This window comes from Erithacus rubecula (genome assembly GCF_903797595.1).
Source record: "Erithacus rubecula genome assembly, chromosome: 3".
NCBI classification, from domain to species: Eukaryota; Metazoa; Chordata; class Aves; order Passeriformes; family Muscicapidae; genus Erithacus; species Erithacus rubecula.
This window is the reverse complement of record NC_136689.1, coordinates 4,047,166-4,073,110: the sequence shown is the minus strand read 5'-3', so window position 1 is coordinate 4,073,110 and position 25,945 is coordinate 4,047,166. Positions and strand designations below refer to the sequence as shown.

The following is a 25,945-nucleotide window of genomic DNA, read 5'->3' as shown; positions in this document are numbered from 1 at the left end:
TCCCTTATTTTCTTTTTTCCCTTATTTTCCTTTTGTCCTTTTTCCCCCCTTATTTTCTTCCCTCCTATTTTTCTTGTTTTCCTTCACTTTCCCCCTCCCGTTTTTCCATTTTTTCACCCTTTTTTAATTTTATGTTTATCTTGGTTTGTTGGTTCGGGGGCGGAGCGCGGTTCAACCCAGGGGCGTGGTCATGCAAATAAGGGGCGGGAAATGCAAATGAGCCGAAGCCCCGCCCCATATGGAGATTTGGGGGCGGGGTCACGCAGAGGGGTCGGCGCAGTGAGAAGATGGCGGCGGCGCGGCGGGCGCAGCTGGTGCTGGGGCACTTGGCCGGGGCCGCGCCGGGCCCGGGGGTCGCTCCCAGGGCCGTGCCCTGTGCCGGGGGCCCCCCGCGGGCCAGCAGCCCCGACGATGTGGTGGTGGTGCACGGCCGCAGGACCGCCATCGGCCGCGCCCGCCGCGGCGGCTTTAAGGTACGGCCCGGGGGATGCTGTCCGCACGGGCGCTCGGCACCGCCGTGGGGAAAGCGCTGCCCGCTCTTCGCCTGGCTGCTGGACCCTGCCCTGTGCCGAGGGGTCCGGGCAGCCCGGGCAGCGTCACAGCCGCTCTCACACGGAGCGGCGTGTCCCTCACCTGCACACTCGGCACGGAGCCGCTTCTCCCGGGGCGGCATCCGCAGAGTCCTGGGCAGGAACGCGGTGATGTCCCCAGGATGTCCCCAAAGGGTGCTCGTTCCTTGTCATCCTACCAGACAGGTCTGCTCGTGCTGGCGGTGCTTCCCACCAGCCGAGGGGTCACCCCTGTTTCTTTCACAAAAATAGAGTGGCTCCATTTGCTGGGTCTTATCACATAAACCTCTGTAGTTGTGTGATTTTGAAGGCCCTGCAGAGCATATTCCTATAAATCCAAGGAAGGTAGAGGTGTGTGTGTTGCAGTGCCTGAAGGAAACCTGGGGTAAAAACATGCAGGTAATTCTGCTGTGGTAGAAGAACAAGTTCCACCGTGAGCTGAGGAGTGGAGTAAAGCTGCTTTAGCACCACGGACCAGCCTCTGATGCTGAACTGGTGACAGGGCTCTTACTGGTGTTCACTGGTGGTGCTGATCCCTTGTGCTTTTAGGACACGACACCCGATGAGCTGCTGGCTGCTGTGATGACAGCTGTGCTGCAGGATGTCAACCTCCGTCCTGAGCTCCTGGGAGACATCTGTGTGGGTGAGTGACAGTCTCTGCCAGGTGGAACTCCTGCTCTGGACAGCTGTGGGGGACACTCACAAGTCTCATGGGGCTGGAAGGGGTTAGTGTGCAGCATTAGGTTTTCAGCCTGTCCTGTTGGTGGGCTCTGTTCTGGTGCTGGGCAGTTCTGAGCTGTGGTGATGGGAACATTGCTTCAGTGCCTGTGAGGGGAATGCAGCCAATTGACTGGGATTGTCTTTGCGCTCAGGGAATGTGCTGCAGCCTGGAGCTGGTGCCTTGATTGCAAGAGTTGCACAGTTTCTAAGGTAAGCTCTCAGCCAGACAGAGGTTCTTCCTCTCATCCTTGGGCCATGGACTAGCACAGGGACAGAGATTGCAGTGAGGCTCATGCACTCCCAGGAATTACAGCAAATCACCTTTTGCCTAGAAACTGGACTTTGATCAAGTGTTCAGAGAACACTGATGGCAGAGAGACAGGGAGGCAGGTGAAGCTGTTTAATCTGTTTGTGCTGCCTGTGTTGGGCCTCTGATAGGAAAATCATGTTTTGTGGGCTCCCAGCTGCACTCTCTGGTCCCAAAACCATGGATGAGCTCAGATCTTCCTGTCATTGCCCAGTGCTGGTCAATTGCTCCTACGGAGCTGGATCCCAGATTCCAAACATTTCAGCCAGTTTCTGTTGCCATTCTTTGCTTCTGTCAGTCACCACTTTAGAGAGGTCCAGGCACAGCCTGCCATAATTATGAATATTACAGAGCTTTTCAGGGTTTCTGGCCTGGGTGAGAGCTCAGGATCTCCAGGGGTGAGGCTTTGCTTACAGAGCACCTTCTGAAGACAGACTCATGGGGAAACACAGCACTTGGAACCACTTGCCAATGAAGTGAGGAAATTATCTTTGAACTTTGGTTTTCCTTGGTGCAGGACCAAATAGATCAAGAAATGGATAAAGGCATCTGCCTGGAACTTGAAGGCTAAAGTTTAATCAAGTGGATTAATGCACTCTTGGAGCTTTGGGTTGTTGCTGTTGTTGGTGTTCATCCCTAGTTTTTACCAACACTGTCTTGTTTTCCAGTGGTATTCCAGAGACCGTGCCGTGCTCCAGTGTGAACCGGCAGTGCTCCTCGGGGCTGCAGGCCATTATCAACATAGCTGGTAGGTGCTGTGGGCACTGGCATCAGAGCCAATGCCTGTCCCACCCCAAGGGCTCATTCTCCTGCCCTCCAGTCTCTCTGAGCAGTGAAACAGTGATCATGTCTTGTGCTGTAGGGAATTTGCAGTGTGGTTTTAGCTAAGTACTTTTATATCCTTGAGTGGCTGAGTTTATCCCTAGAGAAGTAACTTGGTTTTCTGGGGATAAGTTCCACCATCACATCCATGTCAGGCAGCTTCCTGACCAGTTCTCTCTGGCCCCATGTTAGTGCTCAGCCCCATCAGCTCCTTGGCCTGGCTCTCACTCTGGCAGGCACAGGAGGGTGAGGAAATGCCCATTTGGCTGTGCTGGGTGCTCAGGTGTTTGGAAGCTGCATTTGGGCTGGAAATGCTTTTGCTCCTGATGCCAGTAAGAATATTTATGCACTGCTGTTACAGGTGGCATCCGAAATGGATCGTATGACATTGGCTTGGCCTGTGGGTAAGGAAGTATTTTCATAGTGCTTGCTTGGGCTTCCTGAAGGTAACACTCTGTCCCTGTGCAACAGCTTGCCATAATTAGCTTTTTAGCTAATCTCCAATTAACTAGCCTCTTGAAAGACCAGCAGCTCTCTTGGATGAAGAAATTAATATCCTACATGTGCTAATGAGTGTTCTGCAGACTTACAGGATCTGTTCTGTGCTTCAGTCTTAATATCACAAGCAATGTTTATTTTTTAGAGGATTTTGTAAATGTTAGGGTGCTTTTGGGGAAATACTAGTGACCACATAGACATTGATTTCAGAAGAAGCAGTGAAATAAAAGCTATTCAGTAATCCTGAGGCTAAAATACTGGGTTTCTCTCTTATTTTTTTTTAATAGCTTTATGACTGTAATCTTTCATTAATTATTACTGCACACAGTAACGTCCACCAAGATGTTGTGCTTAAAGGGACTGATGGCCTTTGCACCCCTGGCTGTGCCAGACACTGGGTTTTGTTGTGGGAAAGTTACCTGGCCTCTGCCCTGCAGGGTCCTTCATGAAGACATACAATCCATAAGTTACAAATAGCTTTGAGGAGCTGAGTTTATCCCCAAGTTTTATTCTTCCACAGAGTGGAGAAACCCGGGATGAAAACACAAAAGACAGCTGGGATTTCTCTTACTTAAAATCCAGTCCTATGCCTTCCTTGAGGAGCAGATGCAGATGAAGTCAGTGATGGAGTGCCCCATCTTAGAGCTAGTTTTAATTGCTGATAGTGCTTACTGCAAGCTGCCTTACTTTCTGCTTGCCTTTCATTTTCCAGGAGTAGTTACTTTGTTATTAATTCTTCATGGAGGTATTTGTGTGGTGCAGAGTACAATTCAAACCCTCTTCCCATTGTAGGCTTCATAATCTAGATTGACCTTACAAAACCTCATGAGTCTTAATTCATGGCTTTGTATTTCTGCAGTGAATTTGAGTATCTTCAATGTGTTAATTCATTTGTGGGTCAAAGATTGCAGCCTGTGGGATCCACCTCTGAAATTCTGTGTGTTGCGAAACACAAATGGTGCAACTCACTCAAAGCTCTTTGCCATGGTTTGCTCAATACTTTTTTCTACTGCCAACCTGCTGTTAAGATCTGAGTGATATTTTTTATGTCTGTTAACAATCTCACTGAAAACCCAGCCCTTGAACCTCATTATGCTTAAGGACAAATGTGCCAGAATCGTAGCAATTCCTTCCTAGCACTGGAAACACAAGAAATTAACTGCTGACATTGGTATCCTGTTCTAGTGAAGCAAGAACCAATTGAATCTCACAATCTGTTTTCATTTCATGATAACTCTTAAATTGATGATTAAAGAGCTTCTGCCTCAGCCAGTTCCTAATTAGCAGCTGTGTTTCTGTGGGATAATAGAAAAGCATGTTGTCGGGATACTGAGTTTTGATCAGCCTTAATGGAGCAATTCAAATTTTTCTTGTGTTTAGTGTGGAAACAATGTCCCTCAGAAGTGCAAATAATCCTGGTGATATCAGTTCCAACATGATGGATAACCCCAAAGCTCGAGATTGCCTTATTCCTATGGGGTAAGTGTTTTCCCCTTCCCACAGTTTCAGGGTTTTACAAGGCTCTGTGTCCTCAGTGACCATAGTTACAAATCAACCTGAGTGTGGAGAGCTTGGAGCTGTGTGTGTTGGCATCCTTGGTTGTGGTGGAAGATTAGTGATTTGAAATGAGGGGAAATCACCAACTCTGATCACAGATTTTCTTGTCAGACCAGAGGCTTGTTGAGCAAGGTGAAAGGATATGAACCTTGTTCTGGTGCTAGATTTGATTCAGTGTTTGCTTCTGCCAGCAGTTCTGAGTTGAGAATGCAGCAGTTGGCTTTTAAACTAAAGCCATTGCTTTAGATCACATGTATCTCATGTGATCTTGGTAGAAGCCAACTGCAGCTCCATGAGATGTGCCCTTGGATTAACCCAGTGATGTTTTTTCCCCAGAATAACGTCAGAAAATGTGGCAGAGAAGTTTGGAGTTTCCCGGAAGAAGCAAGATGCCTTTGCCTTGGCTTCCCAACAAAAGTAAATGCTTTTTCTTTTTAGTCTTTTTGGGTTTTTTAACCTTTTAGTTAGAAATCACACTGCTGCTTCCTGGTGAAGTGCAGCCTTTGTGCAGCCTTCTGGCCCTTAACAATGAGCACAGAAGCTTGAGGGGGTCTGACCAAAATTCAGTGTCTGTGCAGGGTTGTGTGTGATGGGGGAACTGGAGTCCAGAGCTGTACTGACATTGTGTGACTGACCTCACATTAGTATCAGACAGGCTCTGAACAGTGAGTGCTCTGCTTGTTTCAGCATCCAAAGGTCCCTGCCCATGGCAGTGGGGGTGTAACTGGGTGATCCCTAAGGTCCTTTCCAACCCAAACCATTCTGTGTTTCTATGACAGAACCTCAGGGAGGTTTCTGGAACGAGTGCATGGTGAGGTATTTTCATAGTGCCTTTGGCTCAGGATCACTGGAACCTGAATGTGGGAGCAGCTGCAGAAGGAGCCTTTCCCATGAGTGTGGCTGTTCATGGAGAACTGCTGAGCTTGTGAGAAGAGTGGCTTGTCCTCACTGCAGGTGTTTGGCTCTGAGAGCATCCAGTTCTACCTCTGATAACCTTCCTCTTGGGTTAAATCACTGCCAAAGTCAACTGACCCTAGAATCCATGGGGCTGTACTGGCAGAGCAGTGGCAGGTGATAAAGTTTCTGCCATCAAAGAGTTAAACTTGCTTTCAGAGCTCTGTTTAAGCATCAGCTTGGTCCAGTTATTTATCTAACACAGGAAGCCACTGCACAGGGTAGTTAACCTTTAAATTCCGGCCCTGCTGCTCAGAGAACTTGGCATGCCAGCCTTTCTCACTGCCATGGAACTGATAACCAGAAGGGTATGTGAATGTGATCCTCACACTCTCATGAGGCAAGGGGTGACTTTCTGGCCTTGGTCTCAGGATGTCTGTGGAGTTACTGACCTGTCCTTCACCACTTCACTCCAATTCTCTTACCTGGAAGTATTAAATGCTTTCATTTTATTGATAAAAGTGCAAAGATGAAGGGGTAAAACAAGCTTTTAGTCTCCAGTTTGTATTCTCTGTGAAGGATTTACTTCTGAAAGGTAAATCTAAATAAGCTCTGCTTTGAAGGCTTTTAAAATATCTCATTGATAGGAAAGGTTCAATCTACATGGCTTGTGTTAATTTTATTTTAGTTAATTGTATTCTGCCTGGTCATGCCTGGTTGACTGCTGCTAGTTCAGGGTTCATTTATTCCCTTACAATTATGATGTGGCTGTACCTCTGAACAAATAAAGCTTCATGTTGGGGGCTGGTGGTGGTCAGGCACAGAGGTATTGATGGGAACAGAATGGGGATCTTGCTGCAAAATGAGTGATCCTGTGACACAGATTTGGGGACAGTGCCCATAATATTGATGCAGAGATAAAAAGTTTGTCTTGCCATGAATGGAAATAAGAATTTGCCTGTTGTCTTGACCACCACTCAGTGATGATGTACCAAATCCCACCTTAGTTCATTCTCTGCTTTTCTTCACATTAGTTCTCCTGCAGTTCACCTCCAAAATATTTTAACCTTTCATACTTTTTTTTTTTTACCAGGGCAGCAAAAGCTCAGCAGATGGGACTGTTCAAAACTGAGATTGTTCCAGTAAAAACCACTGTTGCAGATGCTGAGGGCAACAAAAAACCAATCACTGTGCACCAAGACGAAGGAATCAGGCCCTCCACGACGCTGGAAGGCTTGGCAAAGCTGAAACCTGCCTTCAAAGAGGATGGAAGCACTACAGCAGGTCAGCTGATTGTTAAATTTGTGCTGTTCCTCTGGTTTACCTGCCTTTCCTAGAACAAAAAGCATGTTAATAGGTCTCTTCCAACAGGGAATGCCAGCCAGGTCAGCGATGGAGCAGCTGCTGTTCTCCTGGCAAAGCGTTCCAAGGCAGCGCAGCTGGGACTGCCAGTGCTGGGGGTGCTGAGGTCCTTTGCTGTGGTGGGGGTCCCACCTGATGTGATGGGCATAGGGCCAGCCTATGCCATCCCTGTTGCTGTGGAAAAGGCAGGTGAGAACTACCTGTCATTCAGGCAGTGCTGGGCACAAGCAAATCAAGACTCCTTGGACTGAGATTTAAGGTTGTATTATACAGGCATGTGCAGCTGTTGGCCCCAGGAACGGTGAAGTTAAATCTGAAACCTTAAAAGAGGTCCTGCTTCACATTGTTGCAATGCTTTTCCCTTGTACTGGTGTGCAAATTGTCATTCACTCACCTTTGATAAGCTCAGGATTAAATCACTGCACAGGCTCAACAAGAATTGACGTGTGGCAAGTGATTTAGTGTTCATTTAGTGCTGTTTTCCCTTCATTATGACCAGTGTGTAGGGGGTGGTTTTCTGTTTGGTTTTTCTCTTTACAATTTTATCATCTTTTTTTTTTTTTAACCACATTCATTGGGTTAAGCAGCTTTTGTAGCTGATGAGCTGATTTAGCCTGGCTTGGCTACAGTCACATGCCCACCTGTAGCTTTCTCTTTCACTCTCCAAACACCCTTCAATCCTTAATCCCTCTGCAGAGAAATCACACTTAATCTGAGGAAATTTGGCAGACTCAGTGACACAATGCCATGAACTGTGCTGTTTTGCAGTCTTTAGACACTGCTGTACATAAACTTGTTCAATTGTTAATACCCCACATGGAGCTGAGGTTCCTCTTTTTTAGCTGGAGTAAAACTGGAATTCATAGAGGGAGGCTGTCAGGCAATTAGTTTCTTTGATATAATCATGAAGCAAAAATACCTCCTTTTAACTCCTGACTTTTCTGGCCCATAGGTCTGACTTTGAATGACATTGATATATATGAAATTAATGAAGCCTTTGCAAGCCAGGTGGGTGAGGATCATGTTTGTATTGCTGCATTGCTTGGCAACTGAGTGTATTTCAGCTTGGTCTCCAGGTTAAGATTTTTAACTTTTTCCACATATTACATCTTCAACCAAATGTTTATAACATGTGCAGACTATTTTCCTTTTTCTTCAAATAAAAATGACCAGGGCATTGCTTATACAGCTTAATATTGGAAAAAAGTATGCTAAGTAAGAATTGGCTATTGTATTCTCATACCAGCTTACAAAATCTGTTTCACCAGGGTTTTTTTGTCATGTTGTCTGTCTGAATGTGTGTGGGCTCAGTATGAGATGAAGTGGACAGTTCTAGCTCACTTCTCTGTGCCTTGGATCAGTTCCACTCTGTTCCCCTGAGAATGATGGTGCAGCTGGAGTCAGGCCTCTGACCTTGGAGAGCTGAGAACTAAGGAAGATAAGAGCATCTCCATGAACTCACTGCCTGTGTCTTTCCAGGCTGTGTACTGTGTTGAAAAGCTGGGCATTCCCATGGAGAAGGTGAACCCCCTGGGAGGAGCCATAGCACTGGGACACCCCCTGGGCTGCACTGGTGCCCGGCAGGTCGTCACTCTGCTCAATGAACTGAAGCGCAGAGGGAAGAGGTGAGTGCTGAGCATCAGCATTGGCCTCACAGCTGCTGGGTGTGCAGCCCCCCCAGGCTCAGGGTAACCAGCTTGGGTTAAGCTTTCTCCATCCCTTCAATGAGGTAACTGTCCCTTTGGGTTAAGCTTTCTCCATCGCACGGACAACTTTGAACCTGAATTCCCAGGGGCTCTCCTAGTAAAACAGGAGAGGAGTATAAAGCTCAAATTTATTGTGTTCTTTAGTTTTATTTTTTTCCCTGGATGATGTAAAGCTGAGCTGTCCTCTTCCTTTTCCTTGATGGCCCTGTTGTTTGTTTCAGAGCGTACGGAGTCGTGTCCATGTGCATTGGAACGGGCATGGGCGCTGCGGCCGTGTTCGAGTACCCAGGGAAGTGAGCTGCTGACACAGCACCAGCACAGCTCACTCTGCCTTCCCTGGCCACAGCAAGTGATTCCCACTGAAATCAAGTGGGCTCTGGGATTTGTTACTAGATCTGCAAATTTTAGGCAGAAATTGTGAAGTAGAATCAATGGTGTGGCTCTGTGAAGAAGGTGAGGAAATGCAAAACTGGCACATGGCTAACTGTAACAAATTAGCTCAGCTGAAATTCAACTACAGGCCCTGGTGTGGTGATTATGAATGAATATTTTTAATTTAATTGATCTCTTTATTCTGTGAATATTACCAGAGGGAAGAATAGTTCATGGGACAGTATTTTTGTATGACAAATTTGCAAAAAGAGTCACTCAAAATGAAGAACATCAGTCCACGTGAAAAGACTTTTCCAGAATTTCCTTGAAAGGTTTCACCATTTTGAAAGAAGTTTAAAAGAAGCAAAGACCTGACATCCTTGCCTTTACTTACAACTGTGTCTGTCCTAGCCCAGTCAGAAGTTGTCTGTGTCTTAAACTGTCCCTGCACCACAGCTTGCTGCTGGTGGAGCTGCTTTGAAGCCTCCAGTGGGGGAAAGTGGAAGGACTGGAACATAATTTCCACAGGAAATGCCTGAATGGAAAGATTCTGTTCAATTGCTAGAAGCCAGGATTTGGATGTGGCCATTCCTTCTTTTACAATACTTGTGAGTTATCAGTTTGTGTGACTCCAAGGACAATCTTGTGCATAATCATATTTACTTACCTAACATAAAGTAAATTGCAGCACTACATTTACTGCAAGCACTGCATGAAGATTAGTGATAGCTCAGTCCTGCAGTGCTAATACAAACATGTTCCATCTTGTGTCTTTTGTAATCCCTTATTTCTTGTCTTGTCTGAACAGGAAGATCACTGAAACTGAGCTTGAAAAAGAAATTTACTTACTGCTGCTTTAAATTTGTAACAAACTGACTTTTGTTTTTGCACTTAATAATACAATTGGGTTCTTGCAATACATTTGTTTCCTGTTTATGATGATTTTTAGTTGAAGGTCATGATGAGTTAGAGCTCTTTGATATTTTCACAATCCCATGCTGTAGCCTGTCTCACCCAGCAATCACACAGGCTGTGTATTAGAGCCAAAAAAATTGAATTATTTAGAGGGGATAATGAGCCATTAGTAAAAGCCTTTTATTTAATGGGAGTGGAAAATTAAAGAGATTCAGAAGAGGGAATTCCAGTGACCTTTAGCTAAAATACTACTAAAATAATTTTAAGAGAAGTAAGAGTAAATGGGAACCATGTGGGGGGAAAGAATGAAAAGGAAGAAGGGTTCCTCCCTCTGTTGCTAATGGGGATATTCTCAAGGCCCAAGCATGATGAAACACACAGGTTGGTAATTTTCCAAGGAGACCAGGGAAAGTTGGCTCTTCCCCTTTTCATGTAAGAGAAAACAGCCTGGGGAATGCTGGCCTATTCACCAATTCTTGCTTTTATTACGTGTCAATGTCCATTTTAATGTCAAACAAATCAATGAGGCAAAACAAAAGCTACTTTAAGGTATGAATAGTCTTCATCTGTAGTGCAAGGCATGCTGGGCTCTGCAGAGGGCTTTGGCCTGACTTGCACAGCTGCTTTGCTATTCAAAATTTTGTTCTGTACCTAAAGCTAAGCTTATCACAGCAATAAAAGTAACAGTAGAGACTGTGACTACAACTGATTAAGGTACCATGAGAATTTCTTTCCTCATAACTGGAATTTTCATTCTGCTAAAACTGCAGTCCCCACTAAAACAATAGTAGATGAAAACACAGGCTCAGCTGGTGGCACACTTGCATCCAGCCTGTTACCTTGACACTTGTCCCACATTGTCCTGTTCAATGCACCTTACTGCAGTGCACTCCTTGCCCTCTGAGGTGCAGCTTGCAAGGCTTCTCTTCCAGCATTCCAGAAATGGTCACAACAGCTTCATAGTCAGTGTTGCTCCTAAAATGCACAGCAGAAAGTTCAGTTACAGCTACATGCAGTGCTGTGTTCAGGGATGAGTTGAAAAGGGGACAGTGGTGTCCTAAGAATGCTCCAAGTCACAAGCACAGGTCACTAATGTTAGTGCCAAGTCCACAGGGTTGTGTTCCCTGGGTAAAAATTACATGGTGTTTGTAAAGAATGTTTAGGTCTGTGCCTGAAGGCATTGGATTCATGTCTGAAAGAATGAGAATATCATCCTACTTGTGAAATTTTGTTTCAGGTGAATAAATGAAATGAAGCTCTGCTGGGAGCAAACACCTGCACTGCCTTGATGTGAAAACTGCTCCCTGCAACAAAGTTTGAAGGGAAAAGTTTCTGTAACTCCCCTTAGACAAGGGGCAGTCAGTGGAGTCCAAATTGTAAATTAACATCAAAAAGGTTACAACAACTCTAGTTTTGCACAAAGTTGAAGAGCATCATTTGCCCAAGGCTAATGCCACTCAGTGCCTCTGAGACTGTTCCTATGAAGGACTTCTCTGTGCAAGTGCCAGCTGTTGGAAGGGCCTGAGGCAAATGCCTGTTCTGCTACACAATCTTTGTTTTTTCCTTCTCATAAAAGAATTCCCCTGTAGAAAGACCACTGATTTGGGGAGGTGAATTATTAAAATCACCTCACACCTTGCATATAGTTATCTCCTAATGGCACATTGATCCCACACTCTGCTGTGTTGGGAATTCTTCCTGTGGAGCCCCACAGATGAGCTGGCTGCAATACAGCAACATCTTTGCTTTCTGGTATTTCCAGGTATTTTCAGCCATGCTGCTTAGTGTATTTTGTCAGACAAAAAGAAGTGCTTCAGGCATATTCAGCAGAATTCCAGAAAAATCAAGGCAGTCAGGAGCCTGGGGAGACTTCTACTCCACCATGCTCCTCTAAATAGGGACAGTTTAGTACATCTGCTCAAGGCTCCATCCCACTGCAATATTAGTAGCTTCAGTGATGGAAATCATTGGATTGTGTTCCAAGGAAATGGAAGTTACAACAATAACTCACCTACAGCTGGCTTGAAATTTCCCTGTCAGCAGTTTTCAGAGCTCACTGAAATCACTGGGATAGACTTATTTTAACTTCCTGCCACCATGTGATAACCTCCAAAAATAGTTTGTAATGGAAAATTTTTTTTTTTTTTTTTTTTCTACAGGAGGTACATCTTTCTAATCAGAGCAAAGAAATTAAAGTCTTTGGGTTATCATGGAATGTTTTGGGTTGGGAAAGACAGCAAATCTCATCTTGTTCCAAGCCCCTGCCCTGGGCAGGGAAGCTTTCCACTAGAACAGGCTGCTCAAAGCCTCATCCAGCCTGGCCTTAACTCCAGAGATGGGGCAGCCACAGCTTATCTGAGCAACCTGTGCCAGGGCCTCACAATGCAAAAGTTCTTTCTTGTCTGACCCTGCCTTCTGCCAGTGTGAAGCCATTCCCTCTTGTCCCATGACTCCAGGCCTTTGTCCCCAGTCCCTCTCCAGCTCTCCAGGAGCCCCTTTAGACCTGGAAGGGGCTCTGAGCTCCCCACAGAGCCTTCTCTTCTCCAGGCTGAACAACCACAGCTCTCTGTCAACAGCACAATTTCAGTCCTGCTAACTGTACCTTGCAGCAAAGCTGATCTGCAGAATCTCTCTGGTAGGTGCCTCCCCTTTACGTGCCTCCAAAACACCTTGAGTTGGGAAGATGGAAAATACTTGCATGGCCTTAGGCTTCTGTTCATCTGCAGTGGAAGGGGCAAATATCAAACAAAGCCATACAAGATCCTTTGTGTAAGTGTGTACAGCAAGTAGCACTCATGGCAATGCACCTCTTTGCTGACCAACTACTAAATCATGTCTCACATTGTCAAAAGGGTTTCTGTGCATGTGCCCAGACTCTGTTTTCATCCTCCAATCAAGGGCAGTGATCAGTGGTCTCCACATTGAAATAATAAGGCCCTGATCATCTTTCCTCTGGAGCCCATCTGATATTAACAGCATTAGGCTCATGCTCAAACTGAACCCATGAGGAGCTGCTGCTTCTTGTTGCTCCTCAGGACTGATTTATAAATGAGCAGAGCATATCCCAAGAATTGTGAGGGTTGAGACTCAGTCTTTTGGTTGGATGTGAAGTAACTGCTGAAATCACTAGTGGTACAATAATGTCAAAAAAGGGAGAGAAAAAGCCCACATTAGTGAGAACAAAAGCAGACCATAGATATTTACACCCAAGATCATCACATACTAGCCGTGCATTGAGTGCATGCAATCTTAATAAAAACACTGAACAGTGAAACTCTGTAACAAGGACATCAATTGCAAAATCAGAATACCCAGCAAAGCAGCCCAGTAGCTCCTGCAGCCACTCCGGTTATACAGGAAGACGTGTTCTGTCTTGGTCTGTGCAACAAAGCAGCTCTGGAAATCAACCATGTCACAGGAGAGCTCCAGGACTGGAACAGTGAGGTAGGCAGTCACTGGGACCAGCTGCAAAACAGGAGAAAGGGGAAAGAGAATAAAACCCACCTCATTTTTATAGAGCCTTAGTAATTCCTGCTCCAGCTGGATCATTCTTAACCCCAACCACTGAACCAAGAATCCATATTCTGTGTTCTTTCACAAGAGTCGATTTCCCATTCTACAGCCTTGTGTGAATTAAGTTGTTGTTTGTGTTTTACTTTTCTGGGACAGGTTTTCAAAACAGACACTCTGGTCTTAATGAAGTAACACAGAACGAACATTCTCATTTGTTTTTAGGGTTTTCTGTGGAGCTGCAGACATTACAGCATCTCCTGGTCCCTCAGGACTGTATATGGCCCACTGTGAGTCATCCAGTTTGTGCAGATTGCCCAAGATTATGATTCAGTTTTCTGTAACTTAGATATGGTGCTCAGTGTTACACAGATCATATCTCAGAAATACCTGGTATGAGAAGAAAATAGAAGTGCCTGCACTGTACTGGGATGCTGAAGGCTGGGAAGGGGATCAGTCTTTAAATGCACGTGGGTTTTGACCACACTGCAGGAGCTCAGTGGACTCAGGAGCCTTTCCAGAAGCCCTTGGGTGCTGCAGGAGGCAGTGCCTGGTGACTCAGGCATGGCTTGTTCCCTGAGCCAGCCCTGACCCTGTCTCAGTCATCCTGTGACTGAGCATGTGGCCCTTTGAATGGCACCGGGCTGCCATGCAGAGAGCTGGGGTAGCAGCAGGGTGTGACCCCAACCTGCACAACCCACCTGGGAGTCTCCTGCAGTCTCAGTAGAGAGCAACCTCAAAGCCATTTTCTTTACCTGGATGGCCCCATTTACTCTAGAGTTGTCTGTAATTCAAGGCTGAGTAAATCCTAATCCAAGTCAGAGATGCTGCTGAAACAGCCCTTTCCCAGGGCCCAGAGATCCTGCCCTGACCTTACCTGGGTCGTGTAGTTACTGTGCTCAATGACCACATTTTGATTAAACTTCAGCTTTCTCTCTCCACTCTCCAGCTGGAGCACTTGGCATCCAGGAAGCAGCTGGGTCTCTGGCAAATGTTGATACCTAAGTAACTCCAGAGTTGTGTGGAATGACACTTTCACCTGTGGGAAGAGGAATTCCCATGACTATCTCATAAGACAACACTGTGTGCAGGAAATCCAAAGTACACATTGCAACAAAGGCCCAGACACACATTTTCCCATTGGAACCCAAAGGGGTCATGCCAGCAGCCAAATTCCCACTGGAACAAAGCAATACAGTTAAAGAAAAAAACCCCAGCTATTTCCTATGAATCTAGTACAGGGAGATGGATTGTAAAGGTGAACAGCTGATCTCTGAACCACAGGAGAGAAACAGTCTCTGCAAGCTGAAGGTTTTGACTTCTGAGGGTAAAAATCCCATGATCCCAGCTGTCTTAGACATGTAAATCCTCTTTCTTCCCACACATGCAGAATTGAGATGTGTGTGTCTCCATGTTAAAATGAACACAGTAAAATGAGAAGCACACTTCAAAAATGCAACAGTTACTCATTCTTTGCAGGTTACCTAATTCTCTACTCTGGGACTTTGTTTTCTTTAATGCAATTTCTACACCCAAAACTAATCAAATTTTCCTCTCCTTGCACTGCCTACATCTAATTTAAGGAAATGAGGGAAGACTGCAGTCATTGGAAATATTTTAATTTGTCCAACATATATATGGCTATTGATTTGAGTGAGCTCCAAACCCACAGGGTTTACTGCAGGAGTTTGCAGCACATCAAAGTTGATGGGAAAAGCACATCAGGAACAGAAAAAGATTATTTGCAGAAAAATTATCTGCATCTGCACTATACCAGGCAAAAATGGTAGTAATTAGTATTTACTAATACACCACCATTTCCCCTGAAACTGGGAGATTTCTATGCTGGTTGTGTTTTTCTGTGGTTCATCTGGGTCACACTAGCAAATCAATTACTAAACTCTCTCTTCTGGCACAGGATTATTATTATTGAGCCTACCAGCATGTTTTGCTGTGGATAAAGTACATGTTGCAGTTGTTGTTCCCTTTCCTCCTTCTTGCTGTGGGATGTTTTGATGCTCTTCTTGGGATCTGCAGTGGAGAGGCTGAAGGGCATAGAGGGTGTAGACAGGAGGAGCCTGAAGTACAGAGGAACCTTGGTACAATTCATGAGTTTCAAACTCTGAGTAATTACTGAATCTGTCAAAACCTGGGGGAGAAATGATTCAGAACTGGTCAGTTTTAACTCCCTGGAGAGGTTTGTGTTGCTCTGTCTGGTCATGGAGCACCAGCAGGGATCTGAAGGATTTTACTTCCAGGCAGCCCAGTATTTTCTACCCATATTATTCAACAATTCTTGAGTGAAAAACCAAAATAAAAGTAACATAATTAAGTTTTTGAATGTCAAGGGTCACAGCAACTGAAGTGACTCATTTTACTTTTGGATCTTTATGTCCTGAAAATCAGACCTTATTTTTCTACTTATGAACTCCCCTACAATGAAAGAAAAAAAATTGAATAAAACAGGCATTGTCTGAGCTTAGATTTTCTTGTTTCTGGCCAACAAGTACTTGTACTGCTTTTTTTTTTTGTTCGCTATCTTATTATATACAATATAGAAAATGAGGCTACTGTTGATTAAGATGCATTTTCAAAGCCATGTGCACACAGCTCTGAATTCTCCCAGCAGCACAGCAATACAAATCCATCAGTGTGGGAAATACTTACTCTATAAAAAGGCCTAGCAGGTAGGAGATCACTGGCCACTGCATAGAACACCATTCCTCTGTCGTGATCTGTCTCCACTTCTAACCTGAGTGAAAAGAAGCAGGGCTGGTGACAGCCCTGGCCCAGGCTGTGCCATTGCATGAGGATGCTGTGAGCAGCATGGCACTTACAGGGGATGCCTCAGCACAGCCTCCACCTGCACGTGGAACGGGGGAGCTCCGTAGCCCTGGCTGCGCCGCACCTTGTTGGGCACCATCCTGGCAAACTGGCAACAGCAGGGAAACAGAAATCATGGGGGAAATAGTAAAATGGACCTGAAATGCTGCTTTGAGCCCAAAAAGCTGCCAGCCAAAATAGGATTCTGCTTGGCATTGTAGTGTGTGTTGTAAGACATGATGGAACAGCAGAGGCCAAGCAGTAGCTGGAGTCAGAATGGCTGTGGGCAGGTTTAGATTAGACATTAATAATAAGAAATTCTTCACTCTGAGGGTGGTGAGGCCCTGGCACAGGTTGCCCAGAGAAGCTGTGGATGCCCCATCTCTGGAAGCATTCAAGGCCAGGTTGGATGGAGTGTGGAACAACTTTTTCTGGTTAAAGATATCACTGCCCAGGGAAGGGGGTGAAGCTAGATGATCTTTTCCAACTCATACAATTCCAGGACTCTATTATTCTACATTTCTTTTTTCAGGCACAAGGATTATTAGGGTTGTTTTTTATTGAACATTGTATTATCATTCATTCAGGTTACCTTGCACCTTTGCAACAATTAATGTCAGAGATACACTGAGCCATTCATAAAACACTGTTCAAGCCTCACATCAGCAGTTGTTGAAGAGGAAGTTTCCCAGAGGAGAGATATGCTGTCCAAATTCACACAGGAAGGTGGATGCAGAGCCAGGAACAGGACTCAGCACTCCTGAGTCTCACTTCCATTGTTAACTATTGTTATCAATAAAACCTGATGTTGTGATAGCATTTCAAACCCTGGGGTTTTGTCTGGGGTCTGCTGCCCTAGACAATGCAAGAAGATGGTGACATTCCCACCCCAGAATGCTTCCAAGATCAAAGAGAAATGCAACAGATGCACAACGCTGTTTAAGGAAGGATGTAGAGGATAGCAGGAACAGGACTGTTTACACAGACTGGCCAGGTAGCAGCAGCCTGTACATAAATTACAGGAAGGGAAACGCTATTCCCCAGTTACCTTTGGCCTTGCTGTGACAGCCAGTTTACCTTGTCGTCCAGGCTCATGAAGCCCAGCACCACCCCTTCAAACCGCTGCTCAGCTTCCGAGTCCGGGAGGACGGGCGGGGTGAACGAGATGTGAACGTCGCTGCTGCCACCTCCTGGAATCACCTATGGATGGGAGAGAGTGTTTAGTGCAGGGACCTGCCAGGGATTGCACAAGAACCCTCGGGACTCAGCTGAGTTGCACAAGCAGCACGGAACTCCCCAGGCATGGGCTCAGCTTGCACGAAAATGCCAACATGTGACAGCAAAACTGACAATTACTTCAACTGCAAATATCACTGTGGCCACTGTTTAGCATCAACAGAGTTTAAGCACAGTCACAGACCAACTCTCCAAGTACACAAACACACATACACATCTGTTTGTTTTTAAAAATACCCAGCTCTGCCCACGCTTACTCCCTGGCTACCTCAGGTGATTATTCCACAACTTACATATATGTGAAACATTTTTGAAGAGTTACAAGTGTGAACTAAGAGTATTTTACAGTTCACTTTAGTCTTGGTTATTTTTTAATTTCACATGACAGCAGGGAATGTAATCACATGCACTAGCCAGCTGCAGTGGATTTTCTGGGATTTACAGGTTGAACAGATTCTGCTTTCTTTAGATGAATTATGCAGGTTATGGTTAAATCCTGATATTGCTGCAGGCTACACAGCACAAAAGCTGCCTCCACAGTGAGGCACTTGTTTGTCTGACCTTTCTCAGCCTCAGCCACCTCAGGCCTGACTGCAGTTTCATTTCTGTCATAATTTCTTTTTTATATCATCTTTAGCTCGTGTTAAACATGTAACTGAAACCCTTTGGCAAAAAAAAAAAAAATTGAAAAATAAAATTGGCATACTGATGTTTTGGGCAACTCTGTCACTCATAACGACATCTTCCCAATGCTGTCTTTATTTTATGATATTCCCAAGGCATTGTGACACTGTGGCCTGTGTGAAGCACTGTGGGTTACAATGGTTTATCCAAGTGCTGTCTACAGAGTACCCCTTTCCCAGCAGCCTGATGCATGTTTCCAAAGCTTCAGGCTGGATGGCTCCCACATTTCACCATGCCAACCCAAGTCACTGCTCAGATGTAGATAGGACATTTTCTGTTGACCTTGCAAATGCTTCTCATGATCATCTCCAAAGCCTTCCAGCCTGATGTTTCACTGTTCAGTAGAGTCCACCTCAAACCAAACTCAAAGCTACCTCCTTCTCCTTCCATGTCTCCTTTGCCCTGCAGAATTTGTGCTAAATCTAAGCCCAAAGAAAATGTAAGAGCTTACTATCTGCCTTGGAGCAATGGAGTAGGGACTATCTGCAGGCACCCCCACATGAGGTCGGAGAAGTACAGAGGCAATTTTCTCTCCTGTAGACTCCTGACTGCTGATTTCTGTCTCTTTGCTGTCAGAACCTGGAGGCTGCAGAGACACAGGGGTGGGGAATGGTTAAAACTGTTACACTGCAAGGGAGGAATGTGAGTAATGTGCACAGGGAACTGCTGCACTAGTCAGGAAGCATGACCAGCTCCAGTTTCTTTCTGGCACAAGGGCTGGACACGTGGATGTGTCCTGTACATTAATTTTCTCATCCACAGAATAGCTCTCCTGAAACTGCTCCTGAATTGCTTGGAAAATGTGCATGCTTGGGTCCTGTTCTACCCAGAGAAGCACCCAAGCATGACACCTCTGGTCCATTATACAAACCAGCTCTCTGGGGCAGTACTGTTCCCTTTGTGCAGAAGAAAGGTTAGAGCCATGTTCCAAACAACTGTGCATGCTGAGCTGAAGCAGAAAAAATGTGATTTTAGTATCTTTTCTGTGAAGCTTTTGCCAGAGAAATAGACAATATCCTGTGGGATACCTTCTCCCTGTCACTCCCAGCCCCTCAAGACAGTAAATTGCCCCATTATAATCAAACTTCATGTGTAATAGATGTTACCATATTCTAACAGAACCAATCTAATTTTAGCACTGGGATAAATACCTCCATATCATTAGCTGCAATTTGAAATTTGCAGTGTAGATTCTGCTCCCTGATTACAGCACATGTTGACACCAAAAAGCACCCATGAGAAAAGCAGAACTAAAAAAAAGAGTTATGTTATTTTAATTCTCTCATGTAATAATGACAATAGTTCATCAGGGAAAGTATTTTAAATAGTATTTCTTTAGATTTTTAAACACTTTTAAGGAGAGCTAATTGCTCATAGCTCACTCTGGAAACACAATGCTGATCCCCATAGCCACCTACCCATGTATTGCATGGTTGACTGAGAGAGGAGCTGATATTTCTTTTAACAATCCAGCTCTTAGTTACAAGTTTTATCTCCTGTTATTGTTTTCAACCTTTCATGCCAAAAAACCCATCATGTATCTCAGCAGCAGTATAAGAAACAGCCACAGCTGACCTCATCCATGGTTTCCAAAGCTGGATAAATGCTTCCACAGGGAATGGCAGTTGGATCCAGCTTTAACACGACCTCTGACTCTGAGGTGCTACCACTTGATGCAGCCTCGTTTCCAGCCATGGCTGCAGGAGGAAAAGGGTATCCAAAGAACACCAACAGGTCCACCAGCTTTTCATCATCTGGCTCTTGGTTGTAAATTTCCAAGTCCAGGCGGATGTCTGAATAGGAAAGGAAAAATGGGCAATTACTTCTAGCCAGTGAGAGGATTCATGGCTTACTTGGTACCTGTGTTGGGTTGATGTGGCCAGCAATGTGTGTTCTGTCCCCATCTGTTGCAGCCAGGTGGGGCAGTGACCCTGATCTCCTGGCACATATTCTCTGCTAATGGGCCATCTTTAAACACACTGGGCAATCATCTTTATCTTTCCACAGCCCATCCTCCCTCCAGGAGATATCTCCTGTTCATGGCCAGTGAGTCCCAGGGCATGACTGATAAAATTCCATCATCCCACTGGGAGATGCTCCAGCCAGGGGAGGAGCCAAGCCTTTCCTACCCAGATAAAAACTGAAATTTTGGACACCAAGGTATCTTCTTTCCACTGGATTCCAGAGGAAAGCCAGACCTTTCCACATCATCCCTGCACCTTCAGAGGAAACTGCACCTTCTCCAGGAGCACTGCTCCAGCTGAACCACATCTGCCCCTGCAGGAGGATGCAGCCACCATTGAATGGGACTGTGCCACCACCCTGACTGACTGACTGTGTCAGCTTGGATTCTGACTCTGGCAGGGTTTGGGATTGTTCTTTGTAATACTGCATTTCTATTTTAATTTTCCTAGTAAAGAACTGTTATTGCTAATTCCCCTATCTTTGCCTGAGAGCCCCTTAATTTCAAAATTATAATAATAATTAGGAGGAAGGGAGTTTACATTCTCCATTTCAAAGAGAAGCTTCTGTCTTTATTGTCAGACACCTGTCCTTCAAACCAGGACAGTACTAGAATATCAAGTGACAAAATTGTGTCTGGCATCTGGATTTGCATTAAAGTGTATCTCTTAGGTTTCCCATGTTTGCTGTAAAGTCAAATTATTTAAGAGCTTGTTACAGTTTGGCCACTTTCTATGTCCTAAACTATAATAAAAATAAATTATGAGTATTTTGTTTAAACAAATGGATTTAGTATAGTTTTTTTTAAAAAGGTGATTGACTTTGCTCTGAAAATCTTACAATTTCACTCAAGTGCTAAAACAATTAAACAGAAGAGCCAGATGATGCCAGTAAAAAGCAGGGAGCACATCTGATTGACCAAGCTTAGTGTTGGGAGAAATTAAAAAGGGATAGAAAATCTTGAATTCCCACCATTTCTATGAGGGAAAACCTAGCTACACCAATATGAGATGTGCAATTGTGTAGTAGCAACACATTGAGTCACTCTCTTTTATATTATTTTCATTGAAAACATCTTCATTAGGAAACAAGTATGCCTGTTAATTAGCATGTTAATGGATCCCTCTGCTTTTATTTCTGTAAGGAACACAATGAAAGCATCCATGTTTGCTGTACAAAAGCCATCCTTACCAAAGGGAGTGGGATTGTTGAGCTGGACCCTCCGAAGCACAGGGGACCCTCCTGAGACTCGAGTGCCAAACCTGGAAGGGAACCTTGCTGTCAGTGCATGCAGAGGACTGAAGTGTCTGAAATCACTGAAGAGCTGTTTAACAGGGAAACCAACCTGGCTGCACTGGAGTGGCTCTCAGGTAAGGCATGGCCTACACTGTGAAGTACAATATTGGTTTATTTTATCTGTCTCTTTTCTATCCAGTTTTTTCAGTTGTCTCAGACATTTCAGTGTAACCATGTGCAGTACTGGGGTTCCTCAAAAACCAATCCTTACCCCTCATCCCAAGGTGCAGATGCCCTTTGCTGTATGAGGGGGTTTAAACCTTCCCCTGCCACTGTTGACCTCAGGGCTGCATTTCTTCTTGTGCAGGTAAAGGACCAGGAAGAAATGAGCTGTGGATGATGAGAATTGCCACCATGTGACAGTTGCCATCTCCACAGAGTCAGATGAGGCTGCACTGGGTGAAATTCTACAACTGTAAGCCCACAACAGAGACAGCTGGCAAACTTCAGCAATCTTGTATGCAGGTTATTTCCTAACTGTGTTGGCAGAGAAAAATGTGTTGATGTTCTAGAAGCAGATACTGTACTTTGACCACCATTTTGCTGATTTTCTCTTTACATCACAAGATGGAACAGGTGTATGTGTTGGTTGAAGTCCATTGGTATTTAGTTCTCTGATTTGCATCACAGTATTTTGCACTATACCTGATAGTGGGTGGCTCTGGTTGTGGTCCTGTCACCTGCAGGAAGATTGGACAGCCTCTCACAGACATTTTCATAGGAATTAATTCAGTTTGTAAGTCTCCCACCTATTAAAATGAAATTAGAATCAAGATAACACCTTAGTTCTCTATGTTATAATGTGTTTTAAAAAAGACTGGATGTGGCACTCAGTGCCATGGTTTAATTGAGGTGTTAGGGCATGGGTTGGACTCAATGATCTTGAATGTCTTTTCCCACCAAGTGGTTCTGTGTGATTCTCTGTGAAACTGAGTGGATGTTCAAATATTTTTGACTAGCTTCCCTTGACAGCCTCTAATTTATATGCTAACAACAACTCTTCTCAGCAGGAGAATGCAATACCTCATGCATTTATCAGCTTCCCTGCTGCTTTTCTACACAGCACAACCTAGGTATTGGTAGAGCAGAGCAGTGCACTGGCCAGCTCCCAAACAGATGTTATAAATCAAAACTACTCCAGTCATTTTCAAGGCACATGAAAACCTCCCAAGGAACAAACATGTCCCCCTAAAACCAAACAATTGTTCTGTACATATAGTTGAGAAGTTGTAAAGCCAGATCCTCCCTGAATTTTTACAGAATAAAAAACTGAAAAAGTGTTTCTAACAGAAAGGGATGTGGGAAATATAATTGGTGTAAAATCTGCCATGGTAAAAGTGAAACCCCACCTACCTTACAGACAAGGTTATCCTGGTACTCTCCCCACATGTTGTTATAAGCTGCTATTTCTATGGTGAGCTGCTGGAAAGCTTCCAGAGTTCCTGTGGAAGGCTGGATAAAGAAAGCTGCTCCCTTCCCCTGAGACAGCAACGCTGCTGTAAATGCTGAAGGAGCACAGCAAAGAAGCATTTCATTAATTTTGAGGAAATGGAATAAAGTTAGTCTTTCAAATAATACATGGTTTTAGATGCCTTTTATCTGCTTAACCTCACTGACTTGGAAAGCCTGGGATCATTTACACAGCTCACATTTATATCACTTTACCCAAGTTCTGTTCTGCAGTGGGTATTACTCTGTTTTTCAGAATTAGTGCTTGCCCATAATATTTTACAGCAGGACAACCCTTCCAACAACCTGATCCCCTGATCCAGGACTCTTTGGCATATGCAAGGCACTAACTGATTACATGAAAAAACACTTTCAATTTGAGAACAACAGGCTGGGATTTGTGTTGACTGTTTCTTGTTCCATTAGCAGCTGCCTGTTTACCTCTGTGTGCTCTTCCATGCAAAGAATTAATTACAAAGAGCAAAGCCTTTCCACATTCTGAGTCACCTAGGCCTGCATGGAATCTGTCAGAACAGCATTCTTCTAATCTTAAGCACAAATTCAACAGCTGAAAAGCTCTGTCTGTGGAACAGATACCAAACTCTATGGCAAGGTACCAATATATGCAAGTTTTATTTTGGATACAGAAGACACATCCACAGTTCACAGCTTTTTGCTCCCATTTCCTCCCTCCCTCAGTCTCCTGTGGCTTTAAATAGTGTAATTTTTCAGTACAACACATCAGAAATGACAGCTGGGCTGTCCTTTCCACAGTGGGGAGGGTATGGTAAAGGGTTTGAGGGAGAAAAGCCTGCTGCACTGGTACTGGGAAACTGTGTAGGAGAGAAAGAGCCAAACATTCTGCAGGTCACCCATCCCATGTGCTGGAGTGTTCTGGGAGTGAACTGTCATCAGAATCACCAACTTTGTTGTTTGCAAGAAAAACATGAAGAAGAGAGAGAAAGAAAGGGAGGAGAAAAGAGAAAAAAGCAGAAAGGCAAGAGAAAGATTGACCTAATGCTTATACAAGGTGGGCTTTCTAACTCAGGAATGAACTGAGGAACTAAGTAATTTAACAGTTTAGACTTCACCAAATACTCCAGCTGTGAAGAGATGTGCCTGACTGGCACATTTAGTACTGAATATGGCAGTCAGCTGGCTTTCACATTCTCTCCACTGAAGACACATTTTCATACCTGACTTTACTTTCCTGGCTGTGTGTTCTGTGACAGGCCCCCTTCTTTTCACCAGGTAGCTTGGAGAGCATTAAAAAAAAAAACAAAAAACCAACAACAAATCTGATTTTAGATTTAAACCACACCTAAATTAGTATTTAAGTCATTATGCAGGACTCACGGGGAGGATGCTTGTTCTGGAGGCAGCAAACAGGCACTGAAATACTCAGCTTCAAGTGTGAATGGAGCACTGATTAAGGTACAATTTGTAAGAATCAGATGACACTTTACAACATCATTGAATGCAACTTCAGACCCAAAGTCCAGAAGAAGCTCACATGGGCTTGGTGGCATTTGTCCTTCATCACTGCCAGAAAAAAATAACAGTAGTATTAAGGCATGGGTCTTATTTTACTATGCCACAGATGATTTCAGGAGATTTAAAAATGTGCAACATGCAATATGTTTGTGATGCACAGTGTAAAAGGACCATGCAGTCTATGATTTTTGTCATCAGCATTTTCCTTTTTCACTTCTACCATGTAAGGATTTATTTGGGGTCAAATTTTTATCCTATATAACATGCCAGCCTATAAAATTAAAGATATATTTACTTATATGAAAAGGTATGAAAAGAAATAATGATAAGTATGTTCCAAAATATAGTCATTGCTCTGTTTATCATAAAAATAAAATTAAAGTCAGTCAGATATTACCTGTCAACCCCACTGCCAGAAGGTACTGAGTAGGTGACACGTAGTCCCTGTACTTCTCCAGAAATGCTCAGAAAGAGGGGTTCAGCCATGTCTTCTATATTACAGGAAAGCTTGAGGTCTTTCAGTTCACCCTGAAAATCAAAGAATGAGGTTTCCTTCAGGTGAATGTAGCATATATCACAGAGGAAAGGCAGACTCTTTAGGGTACTTATTTTTTAAAAGTGTGTAAACTTCCCTGGATTAAACCCAGAAGAACAGAATTGTGAAAAGTTTTACTGAATTGTTTTTAGTGTGTTTTCTGCAGCATCAGAGTTCCTTAGAAGGCAGTACTGAGGTAAAAATTTGTGGCTTTGTACCTACAGCTGTCTGTGAGCCTAAATCTGATTTCTGACATAATCCCTATACTCTATTGAATCATAGAATCATTTAGGTTGGAAAAGACTTCTAAAATTATTCAGTCCAAACATTAATCCAACACTGCAAAGGCCACCACTAAACCATGTACCCAAGTGTCATAGATACATAATTTTAAATACTAACTCTGGTAGTTCTGAACACCTACTTTCAAGCAAATAAATGAAACCTAAGTCTCCAGTGACTGTAATGGCAACTAAGACTATAGTCTATATAGTCCCATAGACAATATCTATAGGAAGATTCTGTATTTAACTGTATTAGCTCAGCTGTTTGAATGCCCTTGTAAAATATTTTTCTGAATTCCTGGAATTTGTAAGCTCTGCTCCTGTATTTTGTTCCTATCATCAGCCCCTTTTAAGTTTTCAAATATCAAAATGTTATGAGCCTAGGTGCATTCAGAAACCCAAATATCCATTATATATGTGACTCTGCTCTGTATCTTTCCAGATAATCCAAAGTGAGGATCTGTATGCTCCAAGAAGAGGGATAAGCATTAAGAGCAGTTGTACAGAAAGGAAGAACACAACAACAGCAGAGATATAAAGAGGCAGGGTAGAAATTACACACCAAGTGCACTTCTTAATTCTTGCCTTAAACTGTGGTATCTCTAAAGCAAAACCATTTCAGAGATATTGTATGGGGAAAAGAGCACATGGTTTTGTACAGAGAATTCCTTCCTTTTGCCAGATGGAGGAGGAATGAAAAAGCCAGTGTGGCTTTTTTATAAAAGTGCATCCATTGTAAACTTACCACAGTGTTAGCTGACAGCTCTATGCAGAATTCCTTCTCTTCATGTGGACCTAAGGTGCCACTGGCAGGGAACACCACGACAGAGCAGGAAGCTGCCTGGCTGCCAGTGAGCTGCCAAACAGAAAGGACATTCAGCTCATGCTGATTCCCTCACACTGTCTCTTCTGAAAAGACCAAGCTATTCTCAGGCTTAGCACACTTTCAG

At 44.1% G+C, this 25,945-nt stretch overlaps 2 protein-coding genes across 2 annotated transcripts in view; one reads left to right on the top strand and one right to left on the bottom strand.

Annotated features, from left to right (window-relative positions):
• Positions 1 to 254: 254 nt before the first annotated feature.
• ACAA1 (acetyl-CoA acyltransferase 1) lies at positions 255 to 9,726 on the top strand. The gene is made up of 12 exons (XM_079300288.1): positions 255 to 473; positions 1,119 to 1,212; positions 1,442 to 1,499; positions 2,265 to 2,344; positions 2,780 to 2,822; positions 4,297 to 4,395; positions 4,810 to 4,890; positions 6,461 to 6,651; positions 6,739 to 6,918; positions 7,682 to 7,737; positions 8,209 to 8,354; positions 8,657 to 9,726. Exons 1-12 carry the CDS (start codon positions 288 to 290, stop codon positions 8,730 to 8,732), a joined length of 1,290 nt encoding a protein of 429 aa, XP_079156414.1. The 5' UTR covers positions 255 to 287; the 3' UTR covers positions 8,733 to 9,726.
• DLEC1 (DLEC1 cilia and flagella associated protein) overlaps positions 9,168 to 25,945 on the bottom strand; it is a 34,426-nt gene continuing 17,648 nt past the window's right edge. The window contains exons 22-38 of the mRNA XM_079300287.1: positions 25,741 to 25,851; positions 24,574 to 24,704; positions 24,039 to 24,224; positions 23,879 to 23,937; positions 22,587 to 22,738; positions 21,879 to 21,982; positions 21,129 to 21,199; positions 19,551 to 19,768; positions 18,427 to 18,561; positions 17,133 to 17,255; positions 16,070 to 16,164; positions 15,900 to 15,984; positions 15,172 to 15,381; positions 14,110 to 14,271; positions 13,034 to 13,187; positions 12,325 to 12,442; positions 9,168 to 10,697 (exon numbers count right to left, since the gene is read on the bottom strand). Coding sequence (XP_079156413.1) covers positions 10,589 to 10,697; positions 12,325 to 12,442; positions 13,034 to 13,187; positions 14,110 to 14,271; positions 15,172 to 15,381; positions 15,900 to 15,984; positions 16,070 to 16,164; positions 17,133 to 17,255; positions 18,427 to 18,561; positions 19,551 to 19,768; positions 21,129 to 21,199; positions 21,879 to 21,982; positions 22,587 to 22,738; positions 23,879 to 23,937; positions 24,039 to 24,224; positions 24,574 to 24,704; positions 25,741 to 25,851 — 2,223 coding nt within the window. The 3' untranslated portion in view covers positions 9,168 to 10,588. The remainder of the gene's footprint in view (positions 10,698 to 12,324; positions 12,443 to 13,033; positions 13,188 to 14,109; positions 14,272 to 15,171; positions 15,382 to 15,899; positions 15,985 to 16,069; positions 16,165 to 17,132; positions 17,256 to 18,426; positions 18,562 to 19,550; positions 19,769 to 21,128; positions 21,200 to 21,878; positions 21,983 to 22,586; positions 22,739 to 23,878; positions 23,938 to 24,038; positions 24,225 to 24,573; positions 24,705 to 25,740; positions 25,852 to 25,945) is intronic.

Coding starts and splice junctions, on each gene's coding strand:
- ACAA1 (XM_079300288.1), top strand. CDS start 288: ATGGCGGCGGCGCGGCGGGCGCAGCTGGTGCTGGGGCACTTGGCCGGG. Junction 1,213..1,441: donor CCTGGGAGACATCTGTGTGG/GTGAGTGACAGT, acceptor CTTTGCGCTCAG/GGAATGTGCTGCAGCCTGGA. Junction 6,919..7,681: donor TGTTGCTGTGGAAAAGGCAG/GTGAGAACTACC, acceptor TCTGGCCCATAG/GTCTGACTTTGAATGACATT.